This window comes from Coffea arabica, chromosome 2c (genome assembly GCF_036785885.1).
Source record: "Coffea arabica cultivar ET-39 chromosome 2c, Coffea Arabica ET-39 HiFi, whole genome shotgun sequence".
NCBI classification, from domain to species: domain Eukaryota; kingdom Viridiplantae; phylum Streptophyta; class Magnoliopsida; order Gentianales; family Rubiaceae; genus Coffea; species Coffea arabica.
Genome location: NC_092312.1, coordinates 15,083,916 through 15,107,332, shown reverse-complemented (window position 1 = coordinate 15,107,332; position 23,417 = coordinate 15,083,916). Strand labels below are relative to the sequence as shown.

General features: G+C 34.4%; 3 protein-coding genes across 6 annotated transcripts; 2 read left to right on the top strand and 1 right to left on the bottom strand.

The window, feature by feature from the left end:
* The first annotated feature begins 1,216 nt into the window (after positions 1-1,216).
* On the top strand, positions 1,217-5,511 carry LOC113723977 (GDSL esterase/lipase At1g29670-like). Its single transcript, XM_027246934.2, has 5 exons — positions 1,217-1,461; positions 1,832-1,956; positions 3,383-3,628; positions 4,413-4,653; positions 5,297-5,511. The coding sequence occupies exons 1-5, from the start codon at positions 1,218-1,220 to the stop codon at positions 5,509-5,511; spliced, it is 1,071 nt and encodes a 356-aa protein (XP_027102735.2). The 5' UTR covers position 1,217.
* Positions 5,512-6,442: 931 nt separating this feature from the next.
* LOC140035842 (GDSL esterase/lipase At1g29670-like) lies at positions 6,443-12,054 on the top strand. 2 transcript variants are annotated; one of them, XM_072077229.1, is made up of 5 exons: positions 6,443-6,766; positions 7,026-7,150; positions 9,167-9,412; positions 10,179-10,419; positions 11,471-12,054. In XM_072077229.1, exons 1-5 carry the CDS (start codon positions 6,523-6,525, stop codon positions 11,536-11,538), a joined length of 924 nt encoding a protein of 307 aa, XP_071933330.1. In that variant the 5' UTR covers positions 6,443-6,522; the 3' UTR covers positions 11,539-12,054. The 2 variants fall into 2 exon arrangements, with proteins under 2 accessions (XP_071933330.1, XP_071933329.1); XM_072077228.1 differs by lacking the exon at positions 11,471-12,054 and adding an exon at positions 11,117-11,464.
* A 3,436-nt stretch (positions 12,055-15,490) lies between these two features.
* LOC113722334 (floral homeotic protein AGAMOUS) lies at positions 15,491-22,581 on the bottom strand. 3 transcript variants are annotated; one of them, XM_072074515.1, is made up of 10 exons: positions 22,442-22,581; positions 21,889-22,126; positions 21,471-21,563; positions 17,859-17,940; positions 17,451-17,512; positions 17,259-17,358; positions 17,104-17,145; positions 16,257-16,298; positions 15,916-16,082; positions 15,491-15,752 (listed from the first exon to the last, which is right to left on the bottom strand). In XM_072074515.1, exons 2-10 carry the CDS (start codon positions 22,116-22,118, stop codon positions 15,749-15,751), a joined length of 822 nt encoding a protein of 273 aa, XP_071930616.1. In that variant the 5' UTR covers positions 22,119-22,126; positions 22,442-22,581; the 3' UTR covers positions 15,491-15,748. The 3 variants fall into 3 exon arrangements, with proteins under 3 accessions (XP_071930616.1, XP_027101517.2, XP_027101518.2); XM_027245716.2 differs by lacking the exon at positions 21,471-21,563; XM_027245717.2 differs by lacking the exon at positions 21,471-21,563 and having other exon boundaries at positions 21,889-22,120; positions 22,442-22,578.
* Positions 22,582-23,417: the final 836 nt, after the last annotated feature.

Here is a 23,417-nt window from a genome sequence, read left to right as displayed (position 1 = left end):
GAACTCTAAATTAATGGACTCGAGAATTATACTAAAAACAAAATCATTTGACTATCAAAATCATAATCATAAAACGCCTTTAGTTTTCATGTGAGCTGCCTAAGTTGTCCGGGTGTCACACATAGTGGACAAAAGCAATAATTGTATGAACTATGGAGAAGTCAGAAGCCCATTATTTATTCCTTGGTAGTTATGCCCGTGTGTCCCGCATACTTTTTGTAGATGGGCTAGATGGCACATAAACGAAAATCATACTAAAGAAAGCTTGTTCATTCTTGATGGTTATTTAATTAATGGGATGCGAGGAGCATATTTTGGATCGGAATCGATGGAATGCTTCTTGATCCTTTCTATTAATTTAAGCCTTACTACAACCACAAGTTGGACTTGAAAAAAAAAATATATATCCATTACTAATTCGTTGTACAATTTCTTCCTCCTAACCATCCACTGACATTTAGCCAACCAATCTTACATTGACTTCCCGGTAAGCATGTCAAGTTGTACGCTCTCTTTTGAGCTCTACTATAATGCCGTGACAAAAGTTCAGTTGCCACCTGCCATGCCATCAGAGATTACCAATGTTGTCACCTGCCTGTAGTGCCAAAAAAATTCCGTGTTCCTTGCGTGTTTTTGGGATGATATCGTTATTATTATTATTTTTTAATGAAATCAGATAGACTCTAAACGTTATAAAATGGAAGGGGAAAATGGGAAGTTTCAAAAGTTGAGTTAAAAACATCAAAATTTACTTCGTTAGTTTTCTGTCAACTAAGTTGGATCTTGAACTAACTCTATATTATTAGCATTTTTTTTTACGTCAATCGTCTTACAAATATTGATACTATCATGTTGTGTCAATGGCCTAGATGTTGATGTTAATATGCTTAGAATTCAAATTAAGCTTTTTTTTTTATAAACTATTTTTATATACGGGAAGGGATAGACTGAGTGGTTCAAGAAGAAGAAGTGTAAGTTAGAGGTATAAATTCAAAAGTTTTCATTGGTACGCCAAAACTCGAGGGTGAGGCAATTTCAATTACACAAATAGATCCAAATCTAGCTTTAGAATAACCATTTGTACCCTTACTTTCATTCTATTTCTTTATACACATGTATGCGTGGGTGTGTGCGTATACATACGTCTATATATTTGCTTCTTTGGCCAGATAACGAAACTAAACAAACCTCTCCTTTCCGCCGTCACTGGGGCAATTATGGCTGTTAAGTTTTGTATATGGTTTATACTGCCAATAGCATTGGTCTTTTGCAATATTGAGCCAATTTGGGGTGCACCTCAAGTGCCATGTTACTTTAGCTTTGGAGACTCATTAGTTGATAACGGCAATAACAACAACCTATCAACTTTGGCAAAAGTGAATTATCCACCTTATGGGATCGATTTTCCCGATGGTCCCACAGGCAGATTCACCAATGGCCGGACCATTCTTGACATCCTAGGTACATATCTCCCAACCCTACATCTTGGAAATTTAATAAAATTTGGCGTTGTTTTTGTGGAAGGGAATAGCATAAAAAAACTTGGAGATCGTTTCAATAAGGGTTATCTTGCTTAGCTATTCACACATCATTTGATTAGTTCAACTTTCTTCTAATATTCTTTGTCTATTTAATTTCTCTGGTTCCACCTTTCTTTTTTCCTCCTTTTTTTCAACAATCGATTGCAACCCTGCTTTGGAAAAGCTGAAAATGATATTGTTTGAACATTAATTACCAAGTCCTCTTGCCAAGACATTAGCTTTTATCTTTCATTTTCACTCCAACTTATTAGACATTACTGACCCACGATGGGAACAAATTTATCTTTCAGGTCAGCTCGTAGGATTTGAGAACTATATTCCTCCATTTGCAACAGCAACAAGTCAGGACATCATAAAAGGTGTCAATTACGGTTCAGGGGCAGCTGGAATTCGCGATGAGACTAGCAGACAAATGGTGAGTACTTTCTTGATAGCAGTCTTTGCTATATGGGATTAAAGGTCATACATACATGCATGTAACTTGCCAGGAGTTTGGGTCAAGTGAGGCTGTATTTTTCTGTTAATTTGCTGTATTTGTTACATTATTTGGTGCACAATAATACAATGTCATTATAATAGTGAAAAATAGATAGTTTATTAAGTACAACAACCATACAAAATCATATAGAACTCAACGGTATCTACTATTCCAAATCCTTGTAAAAGTAAACAAGCGAAGGATAAACTATTATCTATGTCATTGACTCGCGGTTTGCAGTTTCTTGTTTTTAATCTTTCGATTTCATAACGTATGCTATTACATTTTATCTCGGGGGATCGATTCTGCTAGAGTTTATTAGTTTATTTATTCCTAAATCACAAGGAAATTAGACATTCCATTTCATTTAATTGAAAATTAGATTTTTGGGCGTAAATTGGTTGCAAAATAGTTAGCACGAAATGAGTACACTGCGAAAACATCTGTCACAGAATAAACCTGCTTAGCATAGTCAATATAAGAAGACAAATTACCCTTGGTTTGGTGAGCATGCATTCAAAAGGAAACCAAGAGTTCAAGCATGGAATCATACTAGTTGCAGTTTCGGAAATGGAAATTTTAATGGCGCTCCGATTATCTTTTTTTTTTTTTTTTGCACAAACTGCCAAAAGCACTCTTACCCACAAGTACAGCAGAGATGACTTTTCTTTTGCACTATTTGAAAATTTAAATCTTTGTAAAATTCTAAATGGTTGATATTAGGTGGAGAAAGTGACAAAATATTTTTTTTTTCAAGTTCTATAATCCTCATATCTTTGAAGTTCTTTTTTATATTTCAACAGTACCAATTAGAATTCCCAACTTTTCAAAATTCTTTGCCTGCATTATAGAAGTATTTTGTTGCAATTTCAGAACTTAACAAAGAAAGCTTTTCATTCTTGAAAAACAACTTTCATTATATTAGTTCCCTGCGTTGTTATCTAGTAATATCATTGTATAATGTCTCTTGATGAACAATTCAACAAATTTAAGTAGTAAACAGCCAATGGTTAAACTAGTCCTACAAGCAAGTTTGGTAATAAGAGTTAAAATTTGTTGTGTTACTCGATAGCAATCCATAAGGGACTTACCTAAATGAATATAGATTTGATAAGAGGGATTTTAGAAACTAGGTACGTTACCCAATGCCCCCTAATTAGTTCTTTGTTTTGTTGCTGGTATAGCTTGTAAATTGAGTATTAATCTCTATGTATCACATCTCGAGGAATTAAATGAGCCCTATTTGCCTACAAAATACGTATATCATCTACATATAGTCATGTAAAACATAGCCCCTTTTTTTGGGCAAGATCTTTCTTCCTATTTACTTAATCACAAACTAATTTTCTACAATTTTCCTTAGGGTGATCGCATCAGCTTCAACAAACAATTGCTAAATCATCAAAAAGTAGTTTCAAAAATTGCTTCTTTACTTGGAAGCCAGGCTGCAGCAAACGAGTATCTTGGGAGATGTCTGTACACTGTTGTCATTGGGAGCAATGATTACATCAACAACTACTTAATGCCACAGATCTATCCTACGAGCAAATTATATACACCAGCTCAATACGCAGAAGTCTTGGTTCAACAATATTCTCAACAACTAATGGTTTGTGTTACCATTGGCGTTTCCATTTCCATCCTTCATTTTTCTCAGTGTGGTTAGCAATCGAATTTTTTCCTTCGAAGATCTACTAAATCTAAAAAGAAAACTGTATAGAACTAGTTAAGTTTATAGAAAATTATGATATAACCCCAATATATCAATTAAACAATCACAATGGCTTATAAAAGAATAAGGAATTATCTGATGACACTTTCAAACGTATTTAAATGAATATAATGACATAAGAGACATAGGAAGGTGCAATCATTGTAGTAACGAGTATTGGGTTTGCGTTTTATTCCACTAAATGTGTGAGATAAAATCCAAGTTCAACAAATAAAACGGTTGGTGGAATAAAATTCAAATTTAATAATAAGTTACCGCTAAATTAAATTTGGATTGGTTCTAGATAACTCTTACAGGACGTTCTAACACAACATTACAAGGATGAAAATTCCCCTAATATCTGAGATTATAAATGCTGAATTATGAAGCCATCAAAGGTTGCCATGAGGTATCAATATCAAAAAATTCAAAATGACGTACATTTTAAGTTTGTGCCACTAAAGGCAACAACTTTAGATACACCCTGTATAAAACCTCACTACTTTCTTTATGGTAAACTGAGTTATTAGTACAATCACTCTTATTTCTTTCGTGATTGTGTCATCTGATAATTCTACTATGCCAACCATAGTTTGGCCTTATCAAGCACGGATTTCCTTGATTATAATAATAAATATTATTTTTTGGTGAGTGAGATTAATTGTTGTTTGTTTCGTGCTAGACTTTGTATAACAATGGAGCAAGAAAAATAGCCCTATTTGGACTGGGTCCAATTGGTTGTACACCAGCTGAGATAAGCACATACCGGACTACTACATGTGTGGATTCAGTTAATGCTGCAGTTCAACTATTCAATGATAAGCTCAAATTTCTTGTGGATGACTTCAACAGACAACTCACAGATGCAAAGTTCATCTACATAAATATCACTAGCATTCAATCGGGAGATCCTGCAACCATTGGTAGGTTTTAACAAAACTTAGGCATGTGCAGTTTTTTGCTTGGTGTTTGAATATCAGCATTTTCCCAATGACATATTAAACAAAAGAAATTGAAAAAGGAATGGGGAAGATAAGTTTGGGAAAATTTTATGCTGATCCTTATTTTCATGATGATACATCTAAAGCTTGTCTACCTAGTTTCATGTGAATGAATGTTTTGCATTCTGGGGTCAATCAATCAAATATTATGTGAAAAGTTTGTAAATGACAACTGATATGATCTTTTGAGCTAGAATTACAAAGAACAGCAGTCCATCTATGTTTTAATAAATATAGTAATTACTTAACTCTACACTATTGTTCAGCATGAACAAGTTACTGAAATCTTCTATTATTTGTTAACATTTTATGACTTTGAATGCGGCATATTAACTCGTATATAATAAGTAAACAAATTCTTTCTCTAAGCATGTACAAAATATTCTAAGAAATGTTATACTAAGAAATACACATATGATATCACCTCAAGTATAAATAAATTTCTTTCAAAAATCAATTTTGGTCCTTTTTGCATGCAAAGAAGAAGAAGAGGAAGAAGAAACTAGGCATCTTACCATACAAAACTTAACCAATTGTAACTTTACACTGATTATGTTTCTCTTAGGGTTGCAAATTCTCAACCAACCATGCTGCAAAGTTTCAGAAACTGGTCTATGCAAACCTGGAGTAAGGCCATGCACCTTTAGAGCCATATACCTATTCTGGGATAGTTTCCATCCTACAGAGACTGTCAATGTGTTAACGGCAACAAGAGCATATAATGCTCTATTACCTACTGATGCCTATCCAATGGACATTCGTCACCTTGTTCAACAATGACGAAATGTATAAACTCTAATGTAATAAAATTCATAGCAAATGCAATCACCTACATGATGGTATGGAATTCCGATCATAAAGTTGTCCTAATATACAACACCATGACGTTAATGCTGTAGAGTTCAGATACATATATTTGGAAAATTCACTATTAGTCTTCAAAGCTGGGGGTTGGACCAAATTAGTCCTTAATATTTCAGCTAAAAACATATAGTCTCCAAAGTATTCAATTTTGACCAAATCGATTGTTAATCTTTTCGATCAAAACAAATGCAGTCCTTGTAGTATGTTAATTTGACGAAATTGATCCCTAACAAGAGTGCTGAACCTATGGGTGTTAGTCCAAGAACAAGTTTTCAAAGTTTAAGTTGAATGATGTTTACTGCTAAATGTAAGCACACTTTTGAAAAATTGGAGAAAAAATGTTTATTTTACATAGACTATCATTGACTTTAACTCTATTGTTATTATATTCCATATGCTGGCAGAGATTGGCCAACCTACTATATCCCATGTGCTATTGGAGATTGACCCTTATAATCTTATGGTCCTGACCTCGTCACTGAATTTGATGATCATGTAAAAATTGAGAATCAAAACTGCATTTTTCCCTTAAAAGAAAAAGGAAGAAAAAAAAAGAGTTGCACTCACAATGAGCAGGCGCAACTAATTAAATAAATTTCCAAGGTAGCTAAGCATTCAAATAACGATGGAGTTAAACAGTTTATCTAATTTCAGATGATTTTCTTCCGTCTATATAATGCTTCAATTTACATCTCGTCCGGAACTCCGGATAGACTCCTGGGAATCCGGAGATTTTGTCCGAGGGTAGTTCAAAACTATAAAAAAAATTGCCTAACAACATGTAGAGTTTGTCGATTCTCATGTTTTTTAATTAGTTGCTGCAACTATATATGCACAATTAAATCGACAACCACCATTTGGCACCATAACCTTGAATCTCTTCATCCTTCTCTTAGTCAGTTTTATATACATCTCTCTCCAGTTCCTATGTCTTTTAAAGTCTGTACATGTTTTCTGGTATTCATAGGTTTCATCATTTTCAACCCGCAAACAACTTTAGGTGCACAAGAGATCCCTTGTTTCTTTAGCTTTGGGGACTCATTAGTTGATAATGGCAATAACAATAACCTTGATACAACTTCCAAGGCCAATTACCGGCCCTACGGAATTGATTTTCCTGATGGGCCAACAGGCAGATTCACAAATGGAAGAACAATCATCGATATTGTTGGTATCCTCTCTTTCGTTATTCTAGATTTTTCTTTGGAATTATAAGTTTCCTTAAATTCATTTCTTCTGCACTTTTGGCTTTTATTCCTTATTTTTTTTTGGTAATTTCTTTTGTTCTGCTTGGAAAGCAAGAAAGACCCTCTCTCAATTAATTCTCAAAATTTATTGTTATTGAGGTCCTTTTTAACAATGATTAACCTGTTCTATTCATTCAGTTTACATGACATGGTAACAAACCCATTTTTGATAATCTATTGCAGCTCAGCTCCTTGGATTCAATGATTTCATTCCACCATTTGCAACTGCAAGCGGTCAAGAAATCATCAAAGGCATAAATTATGGTTCAGGAGGAGCTGGAATTCGCGATGAGACTGGTAAACATCGGGTAATTTCTCCCACAACCTTGTAGTTGTGTGCTCCTTTTGTGCATCAACACTAGCATACTATTGTCATTGGATATTTTGGGGTTGAACTAAGGAAGCATATAAGAAAGGTACATACATGACCCAATTTAAAAGAACAAAAGAATGAAAGATATGCACCACAAATTTCTATTTCTTTCAAGCTACCCCCGACTTTACTACATAAAATCAATTAATCAAGAAAAATATTAAGTGCAGCCATTGGACCCTATTTTTCATGCAGCAAGTCAATCCTGATAAAGAATGAAAGTTCGACCATATTCTTCATCTTCCCCCTAAACTTCTCATCTGAGGACACTTTAGCAAAAAGTCAGAAAATTTTCCGTTAGATGGATTGTTCACACTACTTAATCTGATAGGATACAAGTTAATATTCTTCCCAGATAACCCTATTTGCTAATGGAATCAAATTATAAAAACCACCTAGTAGTTATTGGAGTTCAAACAGTTGAGGGAGATGATAAATGTGAGGGTACTAGAAATCTGCATCCTTGAACTGTAAAAGATTCGCGGTTCGGTTCCTAATTCACAAAGGGTTGTATTCAGGTGCCTTACACTACCATAGTTCATTCCTCTAATCGGTTGAAAACCAATGAGCTTCAACACTTATTTTTTTTTGAAGAAAAATACTTCAGTAGCTGCAGACGAATAATAGTATCTGTATAAACAGTTGCAAATTAAGGGCGCCAAGGAAATTTGATTTCAAAATAAATAGAGACAATTCGTTGATAACCAATATGATAGGAAAATGTGTGATAATTTGATGCTTTAAGGTATTAAATAGTAAAGCTAACGGATAGAGTGAAAGCTGGAAGTAATTGATCATACATCCCTTACCTGGCTGTCATCTTCTTTGAGTGCCACTTTCCAATTCCAAGGAGTACAGCCAATATTGCAAAAGTTTTTTGCCTCACGCAAATTAATGTTTGGAGTGCATTTCCGACAAACTTGCTGCCCTAGGTCACGTAACTGATCACACGCTCAACTATTTTAAAGTGACAACAGAGACGAATGAACAGGTAAAAACCAACCATGCATGATGGGTATTAAGTTTTAATTGAGATGGAAAACTAAGTCAAGTAACTTGGTACTGCCAACCTGTGAGGGAAAAAACAAGAGAATATAGCGTTGTCTAGGTGCAACTAATGTTCAAAAGTATAACTAAAATTTCACAACAAGAGATTGTAGCTACTACACCAATTAATTACGCAGAGAATATAGTGTGGTTTAGGTTTAACTAACTGTGAGAATTGTAATTAAGCTATTATGTGTGAAAATGGTCTATTAGTGTGACCCCATCTTATTTCAAGGATATCAAAAATGGATGTCATACATGTTTGGAGTTAAAAGTCGTCAACAGATAGGACAACCCAAACGGGTACCAGAGAATGAGCATTCCCATCAAGTTTTAGAATATTACTTTTTTAAGCTTTAAAGCGTTTGAAATTTTTTTAAAGTTCTTTCCTATTTGTCTCCCCTCCCCCAACCCCACCGCCACCCCCCTTGAATTATATTTGCTCTCCACATTCATCCCTCTCCTGAAAGAAAGAAAAAAAATTAATGGTTTATGATTATTACACTTCACGAGAGTGCTGGATCTATTTAAAGTTAACTATCAATGCTAATCCAAATTAAATCTTTTTGACGTTTCTAAACTCTTTATGCTAAATTTTAGACTTGAAAGTGCATTTCAAAGAAAAAAAAGGTGTGTTTTATTAAGGACATCCTTTTGGCTTAACTCTACTATTGCAACATATATATGATGTGTTGAAGGTTAACCCCTAAACCAAGGGTGCTGGCTTGATCTGCCACCGACATATCATACAAGAAATTAGGAGAACGAGTGGTCATACAACAGACCAAGTGAACCCTTTGTTCCATTTTCATCTTATCAAATTTTTGTTCATATTTTCCAGTTTTGTAGTCACTATTTGCAAAGGACTATTATTAACTAGCTCACTTTCCCAAATTCATCTCAGGGTGATAACCTCAGCTTCAACAAGCAAATGCTTAACCATCGAACAACAATTTCACGCATTGCTTCCTTGATTGGAAACGAGACCTCAGCAAGAAAGCACCTAAGCAAATGTCTGTACAGTGTTATGATCGGTAGTAATGATTACATCAACAACTATTATTTGCCACAAAATTATAACTCAAGTAGCAAATATACACCGGATCAATATGCTGCAGCCTTGATTCAACAATATTTGGATCAACTAATGGTTCGTATTTCAATCAATATTTTGTTTGCGCTTAGTTGGCATTTTTTATAACACTTAAAATCATCTTTCCCCATACTTCAATGTAGTTTTGATGTTGTCCCTCAAGGATACATTTTATAATTTAACACCCTGGACTATTTGTCTCACTAATAAATCCAATTTCTCGTATGGTCTAGGATAGAGTGGAGACATATATGACACCTCAAACGTTACAAAATATGATACATCGTAGTTTTTTTTTTTTTTTTTTTTTGAGTCCTTTTAGAGCCTTAAGACTTCCTAGTTACTTGGCACTTGCAGAAGAAAAAGTCAAGAAACATGTCTTACTCTATGCTCCATGAGATTAAAAAAAACCGTGCATAATTTTTTCTCTAAATCAAATCAAAAGGTGATCATAATTTTCTATTTTTAATGTAATCATGATTTACAAAATCAACATCTATCATATTCAGAGAATTTTTAGCACGTAACTTTAGATTGAAATGAACTAGCTGTCGATTGTGTCCAGATAAATGAATTGTTCCTCTGCGTTTAATTCATTGTCAAACTATTTTGAGATAAATTTGTACATTTTTTTTTAGTTTTCTTTTAATTTATGTGAACTTCACAGGAGCAATCAACAACCATGAAAATTTCAAGTGTAATTGCAACACTTCATTTGCCATAGTATTTTATTAGGTGGTTTTCCTCGTTTAATGCTGTTAAATGTTGAATTGTTGTGATATATTTTTGTAAAAGGAAATAACTGCTAGACAATTTTTTGCAGACTTTGTATAATTATGGAGCAAGAAAATTGGTCCTATTTGGATTGGGTCCTCTTGGTTGCATCCCAACTGAGATAAGTATGTTTCCCACACCAACATGCGTTGACTCAATTAATGACGCAGTTCAACTATTTAATGACAGACTTAAGCAACTTGTTGAAGACCTTAATACGAGGCTCAGCCAGGCAAAGTTAATTTACATCAATGTCTCTAGCATTCAATTTGGTGCTCCGGCAAGTATTGGTATGTATTATCTTAGCATTTACAGAAAACCAAATTTTTTTTTTGTTTTTGTTTTGAGGACTTGTTGTGTTTCAGTGCATTTTGCTTCTTTCCAATGACAAAAACAGCAACAAAACAATTTTCCAACAAAAAATAAAAGGAAGAAGAAGAAGATAAAATTAAGCTTGAGAAACTAAAAATAATGCCAATTCCTAAATGAGATATCATTGGCAATGCCATTTAATCGTAGTGGTAACAAAAATTCTCTTATCCAGCACCTGGTCTAGAGCAAAATTGCAAGAAGGTATTTAATATAGGAGCTTATCCAATCTAATTTTGCAAATATATAGTCCATGTGGCCCATCACCCCCATGCCTCTATTTTTCTACAATTATGGTTTTATTTTGCCAACATGTCATTTTTTTTTTACGCTAATAAGTATGGATACATAATACATTACTTTCATAAAAATTTTTAATTTTTTTGCTAACTCGGCATACATTTAATCTTGCAAGTTTGTGTCTATATATTTATAGAGTGTGTGTGTCAAACATTAATCTAGTAAATAATCCCACCACTACCCCTTGACTTTCAAACTAAGGTAGCATACTGGTACCATAACTTTTTCCTTAAGTCGGATAGGTAGATTTTGAAGTTCAAAAAACAAAAAGAATGTAAATTTTGCATTTTGATTATTATTGTAATTATTTTCTATCAGGATTGCAAATTTTCAATCAACCATGCTGCCAAGTTTCATCCACCACGGGTTTATGCATTCCTGGACAAAAACCATGCATTACTAGAGCTCTTAACTTGTTTTGGGATGATTTTCATCCTTGTGAAACTCTGAACCTGTACACTGCAGCAAGAGCATACAAGAAGTTGCTACCTTGGGATGCCTATCCAACGGACATCAGCCACCTCGTTCTGGAATCATGATAATTAAGAGATTTTTCTCTTTTTTTTTTTATTTGTTGAGACGTCTTCATTATCAAAATTCAGAAATTAAAAGACGTCCTTGCCGCTTAAACAATATTTCAAACAGTCACTAACATAAGGTCTGAAATTGTAGGTTTCATAAATGACATGAAACGAGGTACCTTCAAATTCGTCCGCGGGGTAGTTCGGCCGGTCATGTAGTCTTTTTTTAAGCCATTGATCAGTATTCGGGTCCCGTGGTTACCGTGCTCAGAGTGAGTTGGGGCGCCCTCTCCCGGACTGTAGACAGATTAGTCAGGCCGAAAGCCTGGATATCCCCTGTGTCATCAAAAAAAAAAAAAAAAGGAGGAACCCTCAAATTCAAGAACCCATGGCCCGTATCCAATAAGCTACTCAAGAAGCATATTAAGCTTCTTAATTAGGGTAGAATTCAAAATTTTTATTAGTATTTTTGTTTAATTTATTTAACAACATTAGTATTAGTCATTATTGTACCAATAAATGATGGTGCATGAAGAACATATAAAGACTGAAAAAATTTGCAATTATTGCTAAATGAAGGATCCATGACCGGGTCCACACCTACTTGTCCCGGATCCCTCTGCGGATCGCGGTTAGGGGCTGCTGTCTTGGATCTGCTAGTTGGATCCGACCCTCAGAGCAATGCGTCCGTGCGCAGATCCTTATGGCATCCAAATACGATATTTGTTCATTTTAGAGTATTTTCACCTGTTTTTGTATCCTTATTAGAGTAAAACTTTCTAAACTATAAATAGTCATATCCCTAGAACTATTGTTATCACCCTATTATCAACTATTATATCAAACCGTCTTACCAATTGTTCTGAGTTCTCTCATGTATTGATGAATCTTTAATTCATGTTTGAGATCCATTCATGTAAAGCTTCTCTTTTAGAGGGTGTTCGTGTAACTTTTTCGTCTTCTCTCGCTTCGACACTACATCAATAAAGGACTAGGACAAAGTGACTTAGCAAATTGCCATGCCCGATAATTAGTTTCAACTTGACTAAAATGTCTCAATTTATAATTTAGAGACGAAAGTTGAAATGAGAGTATAGTTTAGAGATAGAGATCAAAATGTCTCATTATAAATTTTAGGGACCAAAATAAGAATCAGGATATATTTGAAAGGTGTAAAATAGAATTCACCTTTTCATTAGATAAATGTGCATGCAAGATGAAAGCACAATTTTGATCACGTGTCTAAAAATTTTGAGCATTACTTTAGATACATACGTACATATATATATATATACGAGGGGCATTTAACCCCTAAAAGGCTAAAGTATTGTCCTGAGTCCACTGCACCTCTTACTGTGAAAACCATACCAAGAGCCCGACAAAATGAGAATTTATCAGACTAGGAAAAATAATTTACCCTAACATGCTGACAAGATTTCCCAAATAGAGCAAAATGCAAACAATATGATTCTGTTAAACAAAAATCGTTCAAGTTGCTAAATAATTTTCAAAAGAACGAAACTTATTACGGGTGAATCAATTCAAACTATTGCCTTGTCTTTACATGGAAATCAACGTGGATAACTATTTACTGCACCTTGTCTTGTACAATATCTGCAGTTTCTTCTTCCTGGATAGCTATTAAAGCTCATTTTTATTCCCACTTCACTAATTTCCAAAGAAATGCTTTAACTTTCTTCCTACAATCTGGTTTGCTATTTTATTCCTATTTTGGTTTATATTACTTCGTTTCTTCAACAAGTAGTTTACTGCAAACAACATGTGCCATGTTTCTTCATATTTGGCGAGTCGATGCTTCACAATGGAAATAACAATTTCCTCAATACTTCTTTTAAAGCTAAATATCCACCTTACGGGGTTGATTATCCAGATGGTCGGGTTGGAAGATTTTCAAATGGTCGCAATATTATTCTAAAATTAAAACCTGAGTTGGATTGATTTGCCTGTGTATCTCTTATGTACCAATAGCTAATTTGTTTAGAGATTTACTATTTCACTCCTAAAGTTGAAAATTTCTGATGTTTGCTGAAAGTTTACTTAATGTGCAGCTGAGCTTGTAGGTTTGGAGCGTGGCATTCCACCATTTGCAAATACGAAAAGGCTAAGCATAATGAAAGGTGTCAATTATTATTCTTCCAGCGGATCTGGAATTCTTGATGCTACTGGCCACGAACTTGTCCGAGTTCTCGTGATCCCTTCTTACCTTTCTTCTCTTTTCCTTTTCTCTTGAAAATTTTAGTTTTCCTCTTATTCCTTCCCCATGTGTTCGCTTAATATCTTCTTCTGTGACTTACCAATTATTTAGATTTGTGAACATCATTGATTTACATGTCTTGAAATTGTTTAAAATCCCTTGAAAATGAAAAAAATATTGTTCATACAACATATATATATATATATATATATGTTTATACAACTTGAGGATTGTGAAAGTGTCATTTTTGTGATATTAAAAATGCACACTAAAGGGTACACAATATTTCACTTACTTTAACTACTTTACTTCGTTTGATTAATTAGATTTCATTTTCAATGTGAGGGCTACTCATAAAGGAGGAGGTTGTTAGGTTCATGAGTAGGAAATTGCATCCTATTTTGATTCAGAAGATAAAAAAAAAAACACTTAGTATGTAAGTAAAGACCTGAAAACTAACAATTTAAACTTTTGGGTAATCATAGAGTTCTTGACTTGCACAATCAGAAGGGGAATGATCGTTTAGAATTAAAATACATATCAATTAAAATAATCTGTCTCTCTTATTATGCTTATACATACAGCTCTGATTGCATAATTTTATAGGCTACATCTGCTTGATATGTTTTCTTGCACTACTTTTGTAACATTTGTTTTAGAACTCATGGTAAAGTTACAAGTCATGAGGACTAAATCATTTTGTTTTCTTTTGCAATATTTTTGTAACATATGTTTTAGAACTCATGGTAAAGTTACTTTTGTAACATATATATGGACAACATTAATCTGTTTAGGAACATTGTGCCATGATATATAGTTTCCTTCCAACTTTTCTTTTGTAGGCAGAAGTATGGAATTTTGTTTTCCATTGGTCAATTGAAAGTCATGATTTTTGCTTATGAACCCTCTCGTTTCTCATATTTCCTTCCTTCTTTCTTTCTGGGATGAACTTTATAGGCTTCAACGTTTCACAAGTTCCTTGCTATCAGTCATGTTTCGGAAGGTATGGGACTCCGCCGCCCAAATGGATACATTTGTACAAACAGAGAAATGTACAAATATTTTGATGCACTGCATCCCAGTGATGCTTCCGCATTGATCATTGCAAGTAGAGCATATTCTGCTGATTTACCCTCAGATGGTTACCCAGTTGATATCAGAACATTGCCAAAAGATGTATATTCAGAGATGATCGCAACTTGTGTTCTTTAATGAATATATGTAGTTAAGGATGTAAGTCAGGTTGGAGAAATCGAGGTGCTGCAACCACAATTTGAGCTGGCTTTCTTGCAAAATATTGGAAGGATGTCACTTCAAGATAAAGGGTTCTTTCCGTTTTATTGGAAGTGAGGGAAGATCATTAGGATTTCTTTGGAATTAGAACGTGTTGGAATTATAAATATGTATCTCAAGTTTGAGAATTGCTAAATTTATTTCTGTACAATAGGAATTAGGACAAAATATTAATCAAGCCTAAAGGGCACCAAGTAGTTAGTCCCCCCAACATAAGATTATAGTATCTGCCAGTGTTTTTGGGAAGCCCTTCATTCAGTGCACAAGAGCTTCTATTTGGCTCTGAAATGAGCCTCAAATATCAAATTTAAAATTCGAGCAAGATAGAAAATTAGGAAAATGGCATATGCAGAAAATTAAACAATCACGAGGCTAAGTAATTGTAGCAATCCAATTATTCAGGCGTTAAAACATTTTTTTGTTATTGAGTTTGGTCCCTTAAAGTGGGGAAAGTTACAGTGGGAAAGTGCTTGATGGCTAAACTTCCTATATACCTTTCTTGTCTTTGTGAATATGAAACAAGCAATCTTTTCTTGGCAAATGAGACGGAACTTTTACTTATAACATGCCATCAAATTTTAATTTTCTGCAGCTTATGATACATAGACATAGTATTTCACGCTTTCGATTCCTTCCATAGAAGTTCAAAAGAGTATAACAACGTGGAGGAATAGTTATAAGCATTTATAAGTATAATCATTTGGGAAGTAAAGAAGAAAGATGTTATCAATAGAAATTGGAAGAAAATGGACTATATATTCTGTCCAACAGCATACTTATTTTAAGAATGAAGCTTCGCCTCCACCAACACCGATCAATCCCCAGATTTCTTGAAGAATTTAGTCCTTGCTGGCAAGCTTAGCGACAGAACTTCCAAACAAGAAATGAGAGATGGAGAAATCTCAACCTCATTAAGCAATATCAGCTGCAAAATATGAGAGGAAATGCAATCAGTTCCAATATGCCAGAAAAAAAAAACTTTATTATTTTGTGGGGAAAATAACCAGAAAAACTAGAGATGCATAATGAGAGGTCTAAGCATATATGTTAATTGGTGTGTTGTAAACAGTGAAGTGAGGAAATCATACACTAGTTGAAGAGGCCTCTGTTCCTGGCGAGGGTAATGATTATTTAATTGCAGCCCATTAACTTGGAGGAAAGTCCTAGCATCAAATGGCTGAGCTGACACTAGTTCATAGTCAGAGCTCCCAGGCACCAAGTTCATGTCATGCTGGGCTCTTTCAGTTTCAGCTATCTACAAGAAAATTTGAACAACACAATGAAATATTCTGGTTAGGCTTTAGAAGAGAAAACTGCATAAATTCGTGTGTGTGTATGTGTACAAATGCTCGCGCACACACAATCACACATATATACGTTAAATAACACACACACACACACACACACAGAGTCACTTGGAGGAACTGACCTTTGATCGAAGGTATTGATTGTTGTTATGTAAATCAACCTCCTGCATTCAAGATTGATGTATGGCAAATTGAGTAAGTGTGCAACAGGAGCCTTGCAAGATCAAGCTAGTGTAACTGCTACAAGGTTTACATATCAGTGCCATTTTCTTGTCTTAGCACTAACATTTCAAGGCTTTCTTTAGGTCTCTCAACTCTTAAAAGCAGGAAAGTGAATTTTATTTTATAGCTCTTCCGGCAAACTGGATTGACTGAATTCTTGAGGGAGGATTTAGATCAATAATAGATATGACAAGCATCAGGGTCATAAATTTTTATTTGGCAATAGAATGAGTTCAAATAAATCATCACAATATTTCTCCTCTTTTTACCACCAAAAAAAAAAAAAAAAAAAAAGAACACACACACACACACAAATATTGAAAAATCATGGTCAAATTTGTTTGTATTGAGAATCCTAATTCCTAGCTATTACATGTTAGAAAAGATGGAGATTATGAGTACAAAATGATGCTTGCCACCCTTGACAGATACCATATTATTAAATCTCTTAATCATGCTTCTAATATGTTTCAGCTCCCAAATATCTATGACCCCTATTTACGAACTTTTCAATTGTTCTTTAAAATTTTTAGTCTAGCATATTTTTCCAACCCAACCTCTTACTCTTACAAATCATAATTCGTTATCAAGTACAAAGAAAGAAAATCATGTCAAAATGAATGCTGAATAAAACGGGTAACCATATTATAGTGCTATGTACTTCATGTACTCTCAACTTCCTTTTCGCAAGGCTCATTTGCAGATAAGATGCATTCAAGAAGTCTAGATTAATTCATCAAAACTTACCCTCTTCTGCATGAACTCAATTTCCGCGAACAAAAGTTCATTCTGCAATGTCAGAGAGGGAAGAAATGGACACGTTATGTTCGGAAGCATAGATAAACTGTGCAAGACTATAATACCAGGAAAAAATCAGTTGAATAAAATTTAATAACAGGTACCTTTTTGGATCGGACTCTGCTAATGCCTCTCTCAACCTTGCTTTCTATATTCTTGAGCTCCCTCAGATTCAACGACCCTAAAGATTCACCAAGCATGTTCCTGAAAGACATCAAGTAAAAGGGTTAATTGAACAGTGGATCTAACAGGTCATAGAAATAACTGTATAGAGGAATTTTGACCACAGAAATCACCTGTTTGAGTTCTGCAAATTACTGATCTGTGCACGCAGTTTCGATGCTTCCTGTTGGTAGTGCTGTCATGACATGCAACGTAAAGTCAGTGCTGCTGAAAACACAGTACCATTTATGGCATGCAAGATGGAGCTTCATTAATTAAAAGAAAATTCAAAAAAAAATAAAATTGTGAAGCATCACCATAAATTGGAAGGCCTAACTTGTCTAAAGGTCTGATGGTGCAAGTTTGTTAAGAATGGATCTATACTTACCCATGTTTCAAAACTAATTTGTTACGTTAAGAGTTCTTCAGAAATGCATGGGATGATAATTTAAAATGAACCACAAATGTGGACAGAAAATTATACTATCTCACGGAATTTTCAAGAAAAACCTCTTTGGAAGACTAAATCTCTAACATCATACCTGAGCATTGGCTTCTGAAATAGAGCCGGTGTTCGCAGAATCTGAATTTACCGTTTTGTACCTCTTAATTGTCTCTTTGACACTGAACCACATGGCATCAACTTGTTAGTATGTGCATTCTAAGTATTAAATTGCATCAATCAGATATTAAGAAAATAGCTGGATTCACAATTTCCTCCAAGTTACCAAAAATCTCCCCCAGCTGACCACAAGTATTACCAGCAAAAGTAAAGAAATAGCAGAACAGAAAACTGCTGTTGGTTAAAAACATTTACTTGGGGGGGGGGGGGGGGGGGTTGGGGATTGAGTAGGAAAATAAATTTTGTTATTTTGTCAAGTTCTTTATTATATCTTTAGCAAGAAAATTGATCTTATCATAATTTCATAAGCTATTCAACCACCTTTTATTGCGTGTGTGAAAATTGCAGATTAAACTAGAATCATAAGAAGTTGTATCATATACAAGAGAATAAGCATGAGATTTCAAGTTCCTTGGACAATAGGTGAATTTATTTATGTGATTTCAGTTCTGAAAATATCAGTATTTCTTTCAAGGCATTTAGAGAAGTTAAGTAATAGACTATTGTTATTTAAATCCCCTTGAGTAATCAGAGAAATGAGTCTATATCCCAAAAGATCCAGTTCCTGTATTTCAATCCCCAAATATTAATTGTTTATCCAATTATATCCATGCTGTTAAAGATACAGTTAGGACCTCATGAGTATTATCCTAAAATTAGACAAGATCTACCTTGAGGAAATCATCAAAGCATAGTTTTTTTTTCCCTTTTTTTTGGTGAGGTGGGGGGGGGGGGGCGTATCATCAAAGACAGGATGAATAACTGAAGTTAAGACTTTGCGCCAATCCACATAAATTAAGCCCAAGAGGTTCTTTTTATATATATTTCCAGACTATTGAAAATATAATCTCCTCATTTTAAGTAAATAAGACTTAGCTATGTAACACTATTCAAGGTACTGTTTGTCCCTCCGCAGTTTTCATCGGGCAAAATCATAACTACTATGGTAATTTGCATATAGCCGTTATCCTTTATTTACCTTCACCTGGTAACTAGTGATATGGCTGTGATGTGAAGTATAAATAGCCCAAGTTACCAGTCTAACAAATTCTAAAGAAAAATCTCTGCCATGATAAATTTTGAAGTTCAAATAGGAATAGCAATGCGGTCAATGCTTATCTAAAAGGAGGAAAAACAAACCCCTTAACCACAACATTAGTCAGACAGAATTCATTCAGGACTAATATTGTAAAAGGTTGCTAAAAACTCTATATGTTGTGAAAGTTACTTCACCTCACAAGATCTGATAACTCTTGTTATTATGCCACAATGACTTTATTATGATGGCAAGAAAAGATGGCAGATGAATGAGGATTTCCTTTTATTGGATAGCAAAAAGGGAAAAACACTTCTATGTCTAGTTTCTGTTAAAGTTCTCAATGATAACATAACAGCATGGAGAAAAACTATTCTTCCAATTTAGTGGCTCCAAAATTTAATTTATGACAAATAGGGAGAAAAATGTTTAAAAAAAATTGAAAAGAAAGAAAGAGATTCATTAATTGATATTTTCATTTAGTAAAAAAAAAAAAAAAAAAAACCGCTGGAACCTCCACTACTTGCTTTTTAGGAAAAATGTTTTGATAAGTTACGTATGCTAGCTAGGGGAAAAGAAAAGCCAAGCCAAATGTTGCCACCAATCAATAGAGCTAATTCCAAAAACAAAATATTGGTTACGTGTACACAGGGATCCGTGCAATAGTTAAGAAATTTCTTCCACATGACCTGATTTCTGCTTTAAAACCTACTAATTAATCTATATCTCAACTTCTTGTACGTTCCAACATTCAAAATCTGGTTCAAAATAAATAAAGCTACTAGGTCATTCATGGCAAATAAGGTGAAAGGGTGCTTAATAACAATTAGTAATAATTGTTGTTCACCTGCCTGAAATCCAATTTCCAGAGCTCCACATTGTCTAGTTTTCTTAGCTAATCAATCCCAACACGTAAAGCAAAGATACAAAATGAACAAAAATTTGTCAGTCAGAATCATTTCCTGTTTATTAAAGTCCCAAGATGACATGATGTAATATTGTGCGCAAATTATACCCAACAGTGCAGAATCAACCCCCATTTCCCAGTCAGATGTTTCCTTAATTTCGTCGAGACACTGATTGGCTGCTGCTGCCAAGCTGGCACAATTTCCCACAATGTAATTGGCCCCATTTTCTACGGTCAGATTTTTACCACGTGTCAGAAACCCTTTACACATTGGATTAAACCCTTTTACTCAGCTAGGTAACTGCAAGAAAACTACTTAAAATGCAGACAACATTTATTACAGCAAAAGACCATTCTGCAAGATCGGTAATTATAGGCTATGGTACTGACTCATTTTTGGTCTAATGCATCCGAGCCCTCCATTTATAAACCCTACACATGCAAAAAAGGTGCAACTTACAAGAAGTCTCCCATTGGTTGGCAGTTTCTCCAAAAAAAAAAAAGGACTTACTCAAATATATCTATGCAAAATCTGAAAGAAATGCTGAGCTTAAATACGCTTGCCTAAAGTTAAAGTTGTTTCATTTCTGTTGCTTTGTTGTTTAGGTTATTTAGCAGTTTCAGAAGATGTCAAATAACGAGAAAAGAAAAAAGTTGTATTTGTACAATTGCTGAGGGACAAATTTCATGAATAGAGAGATAGAGGGAAAGACCAATTAAAAGGGTGTCGTAACTTATTACGCTCTTTTGTCAGAAGTTTGAGAACTGGAAAAATCATGTATGACGTGAGAAAAGATTCTTGTAACCAATACAAAACAAAAGTCACCTAACTGGGTGTTGAAAGCTAACTACGCTAGAAGAATCCATGTCCCAAAAAGACTACAAAATGTACGTAGTGGCAAGCTGGTAATGGGCATATGAACATAACCCATGTCAAAATTGACTAGGTTTTGATTTGATTTTGGACGAGATTTAGTGCAAACCCTTCTGAAACCCTAGTTTTGTTCAATTTGGTTATTTAAACATTTTGACTTGTTGAACAGTTGCCAAGCGTTCTACAGTAAGCCCAATTATATTCATGTTGATTATGAAGATGAATTTTACATTTTTACTTCTGAGAAACCATTGACTTTTGGTAGGCAAGAGTAGAAATGCATCATTGAGCATGCGTTCCAGTTTTCCACTATGGCTGGCTAATAGCATGTTGAAAATTTTTGTAAGTCTCGGCAAAAAGGAAAAAGAAAGTAATTTTTCTGAGTCTCCTAGACCATGACCTTTACCTTTCAACGATAAAAGAAAAAAAAAATTGTGAATTTGAAACCCAAAAAGAAATGGAAAAAACAACAAAAAAATGCTCTGAGTCCTAGGGCTGAGTCTGATGACAACTTTAGACCTGTCCTACGGCCTGGTTTTGATTGATCACGTCCAACTTGCTATTAAGGATGCATCAACTGATATCTGAAATGGGCAAATAGGAAGATGACAACTTTCTTGCTAGGCATCAGAAATGACATGTGGCAAGAGAGAAAGGTAGAAGGAAAAAAGCAAAAACTTGACAGCAATGGAGGAAAAGAGGAAGCTGATCTCACAGTTCTGAATGCCTTCCCAAGATTCTACTCATTTCATACAATAGATCATAATGTTGCTTGCTTCCTTTTCTATCTTTAACAACAGATCTGTGCCTAAGCCGACCATGATTTCAAATGCAATCATCAAAATAGAAAACTCATAAAGCAGATTGCGGAAAAAGAACCAAACACAAAACAAGAAAGCCCAGTCAAATTTTTTTTTTTGGTTACAAAGCAAACAACTCCAAATCTACTACTGTATGGCAACAAGTATGATGATCAATGCTTATCCCATTAAAGAAAAAGTCCGAAGCAAAAATAGCAAAAAGAGAAAGTAAATAGTGAAAAAGAAAAGCTCAAAAAAGAATGTCTCTTCAGAGCTGAAGTAGAAGAAAAGGTTGAGATCTTTGGGATTAACTCTGCTGATGTAAATTTGTACCTGTTATTTGCATACTCATAAAGACGGCCACGGTTGGAGAAGACGATCAAGGCAACTTCAGCATCACAGAGAACAGATAATTCATAGGCTTTCTTCAGCAAACCATTGCGGCGCTTGCAGAAGGTGACCTGACGATTTGTGGTGTTTTCAATCCTCTTGATCTCAATTTTCCCCCTACCCAGTTTTCTTTGTGGAGAGGTCTCTCTGGATGGATCACTTTGGCATGACATGGCTGCAGCTGATTCAGTCAAATGATCAAAATGGTCCACCAGAACATGTTCAAGAAAAGGTACAAATATGATCAGTAACCAGTGTATATAAGAAAGTTGTTTGATGCTGTATTAAGCAACTAATTCTTGAAACAATAAATGAAGATGCAGAAGTATCCCATCGAGGCATTCATAAGTACAACTCTGTACTAAGGATTCAAACTGAAAAATATTGAAGATTTGTTAGTATAATATTTGGATGCCGGATTATAATAAATTGGATTGAGCGAGAAACTGAGTTCAATCATTTCTTTGAGTAGAATATTTTCAGCTCCATTACTAACCTGGTGAGGAAACTGAGGAAGATTAAAGAGGTAAGAGTAGACGTTTCTGTTTTCTTCTCTTGCTTAACTTCCTACAAAATCTGCGCACGGGATATGCAGAAAATAGGAATGAGTTGGAGAGGGAAATAAGTATTTATAAGGGAACGGTGACTTTATTTACAGGTGAATATAACAACCATGATTTCTTGTCTTTATACCAAATTGATTGTTTTCCCTATATTTCCTAAAATAATATTTATGTGTCACTTTTTTATTGATTAGTTAAATTGAAGATCAAAATTGGAAAGTATGGAAAATTCTAGGAGATCATTCTTAGTTTCTTGGACATTGGCCATTCATTTGACCAACTTTTCCCCTCAATTACTTTCTTATTAGCTTTTTTCTACCATTCTTGACTAGTCATCATTACTTATGACATAAAGATATACGGAAAACATTTATCATCTTTAACTTCATATCAGTATTTACCGCAAAAAATGAGAGGCCAAATTTGAATCATTTATTTAGAATAGGATAAGATGGCAATTAAAATACTCCATTTAATTAATAGCCTTTGACATTTTTAAGAATAAAACTGTATCCCAAACTAATAAGTATATATGATAATGGTACACCTATATATACCAGTCCATGTGGTACATGACTAACGTTTTTGTACAATTTCAACTATTGCATTACAGTTGTGTTGATTAATCGCTCAATCCTCAACTATTCACTCTGAAATTGATTTGTGCATATCGTATAGCTTTGAAAGATCATAATCTGATACACAAGGCTCGACTTGTATCGTCATGTCTACCCAAGACCAAGTAGGCCAAGAATTTGTATAAGAGGACCAATTAACTGTAGTCCTTTACAATTTTCATTTTTCCTCTGTCAATTTTGCATTACACCCCTGACGAATCACTAATTTACAATTTGGACGCTGAACTGATCAAGTGAAACGCTTAATTGTCTTGCACGTACAATTAATTTG

What these genes read in the sequence shown, in the direction of transcription:
- LOC113723977 (XM_027246934.2), top strand. Translation starts at nt 1,218, where the DNA reads ATGGCTGTTAAGTTTTGTATATGGTTTATACTGCCAATAGCATTGGTC. An exon ending in ATGAGACTAGCAGACAAATG is followed by an intron (nt 1,957 to 3,382) that starts GTGAGTACTTTC and finishes AATTTTCCTTAG; the next exon opens with GGTGATCGCATCAGCTTCAA. An exon ending in GGGAGATCCTGCAACCATTG is followed by an intron (nt 4,654 to 5,296) that starts GTAGGTTTTAAC and finishes TGTTTCTCTTAG; the next exon opens with GGTTGCAAATTCTCAACCAA.
- LOC140035842 (XM_072077228.1), top strand. Translation starts at nt 6,523, where the DNA reads ATGTCTTTTAAAGTCTGTACATGTTTTCTGGTATTCATAGGTTTCATC. An exon ending in AACAATCATCGATATTGTTG is followed by an intron (nt 6,767 to 7,025) that starts GTATCCTCTCTT and finishes AATCTATTGCAG; the next exon opens with CTCAGCTCCTTGGATTCAAT. An exon ending in AATATTTGGATCAACTAATG is followed by an intron (nt 9,413 to 10,178) that starts GTTCGTATTTCA and finishes AATTTTTTGCAG; the next exon opens with ACTTTGTATAATTATGGAGC.
- LOC113722334 (XM_072074515.1), bottom strand. Translation starts at nt 22,118, where the DNA reads ATGTCATGCCAAAGTGATCCATCCAGAGAGACCTCTCCACAAAGAAAA. An exon ending in TATGAGTATGCAAATAACAG is followed by an intron (nt 21,564 to 21,888) that starts GTACAAATTTAC and finishes TGGTCGGCTTAG; the next exon opens with GCACAGATCTGTTGTTAAAG. An exon ending in TTGAGTTCATGCAGAAGAGG is followed by an intron (nt 16,299 to 17,103) that starts GTAAGTTTTGAT and finishes TCTTGAATGCAG; the next exon opens with GAGGTTGATTTACATAACAA.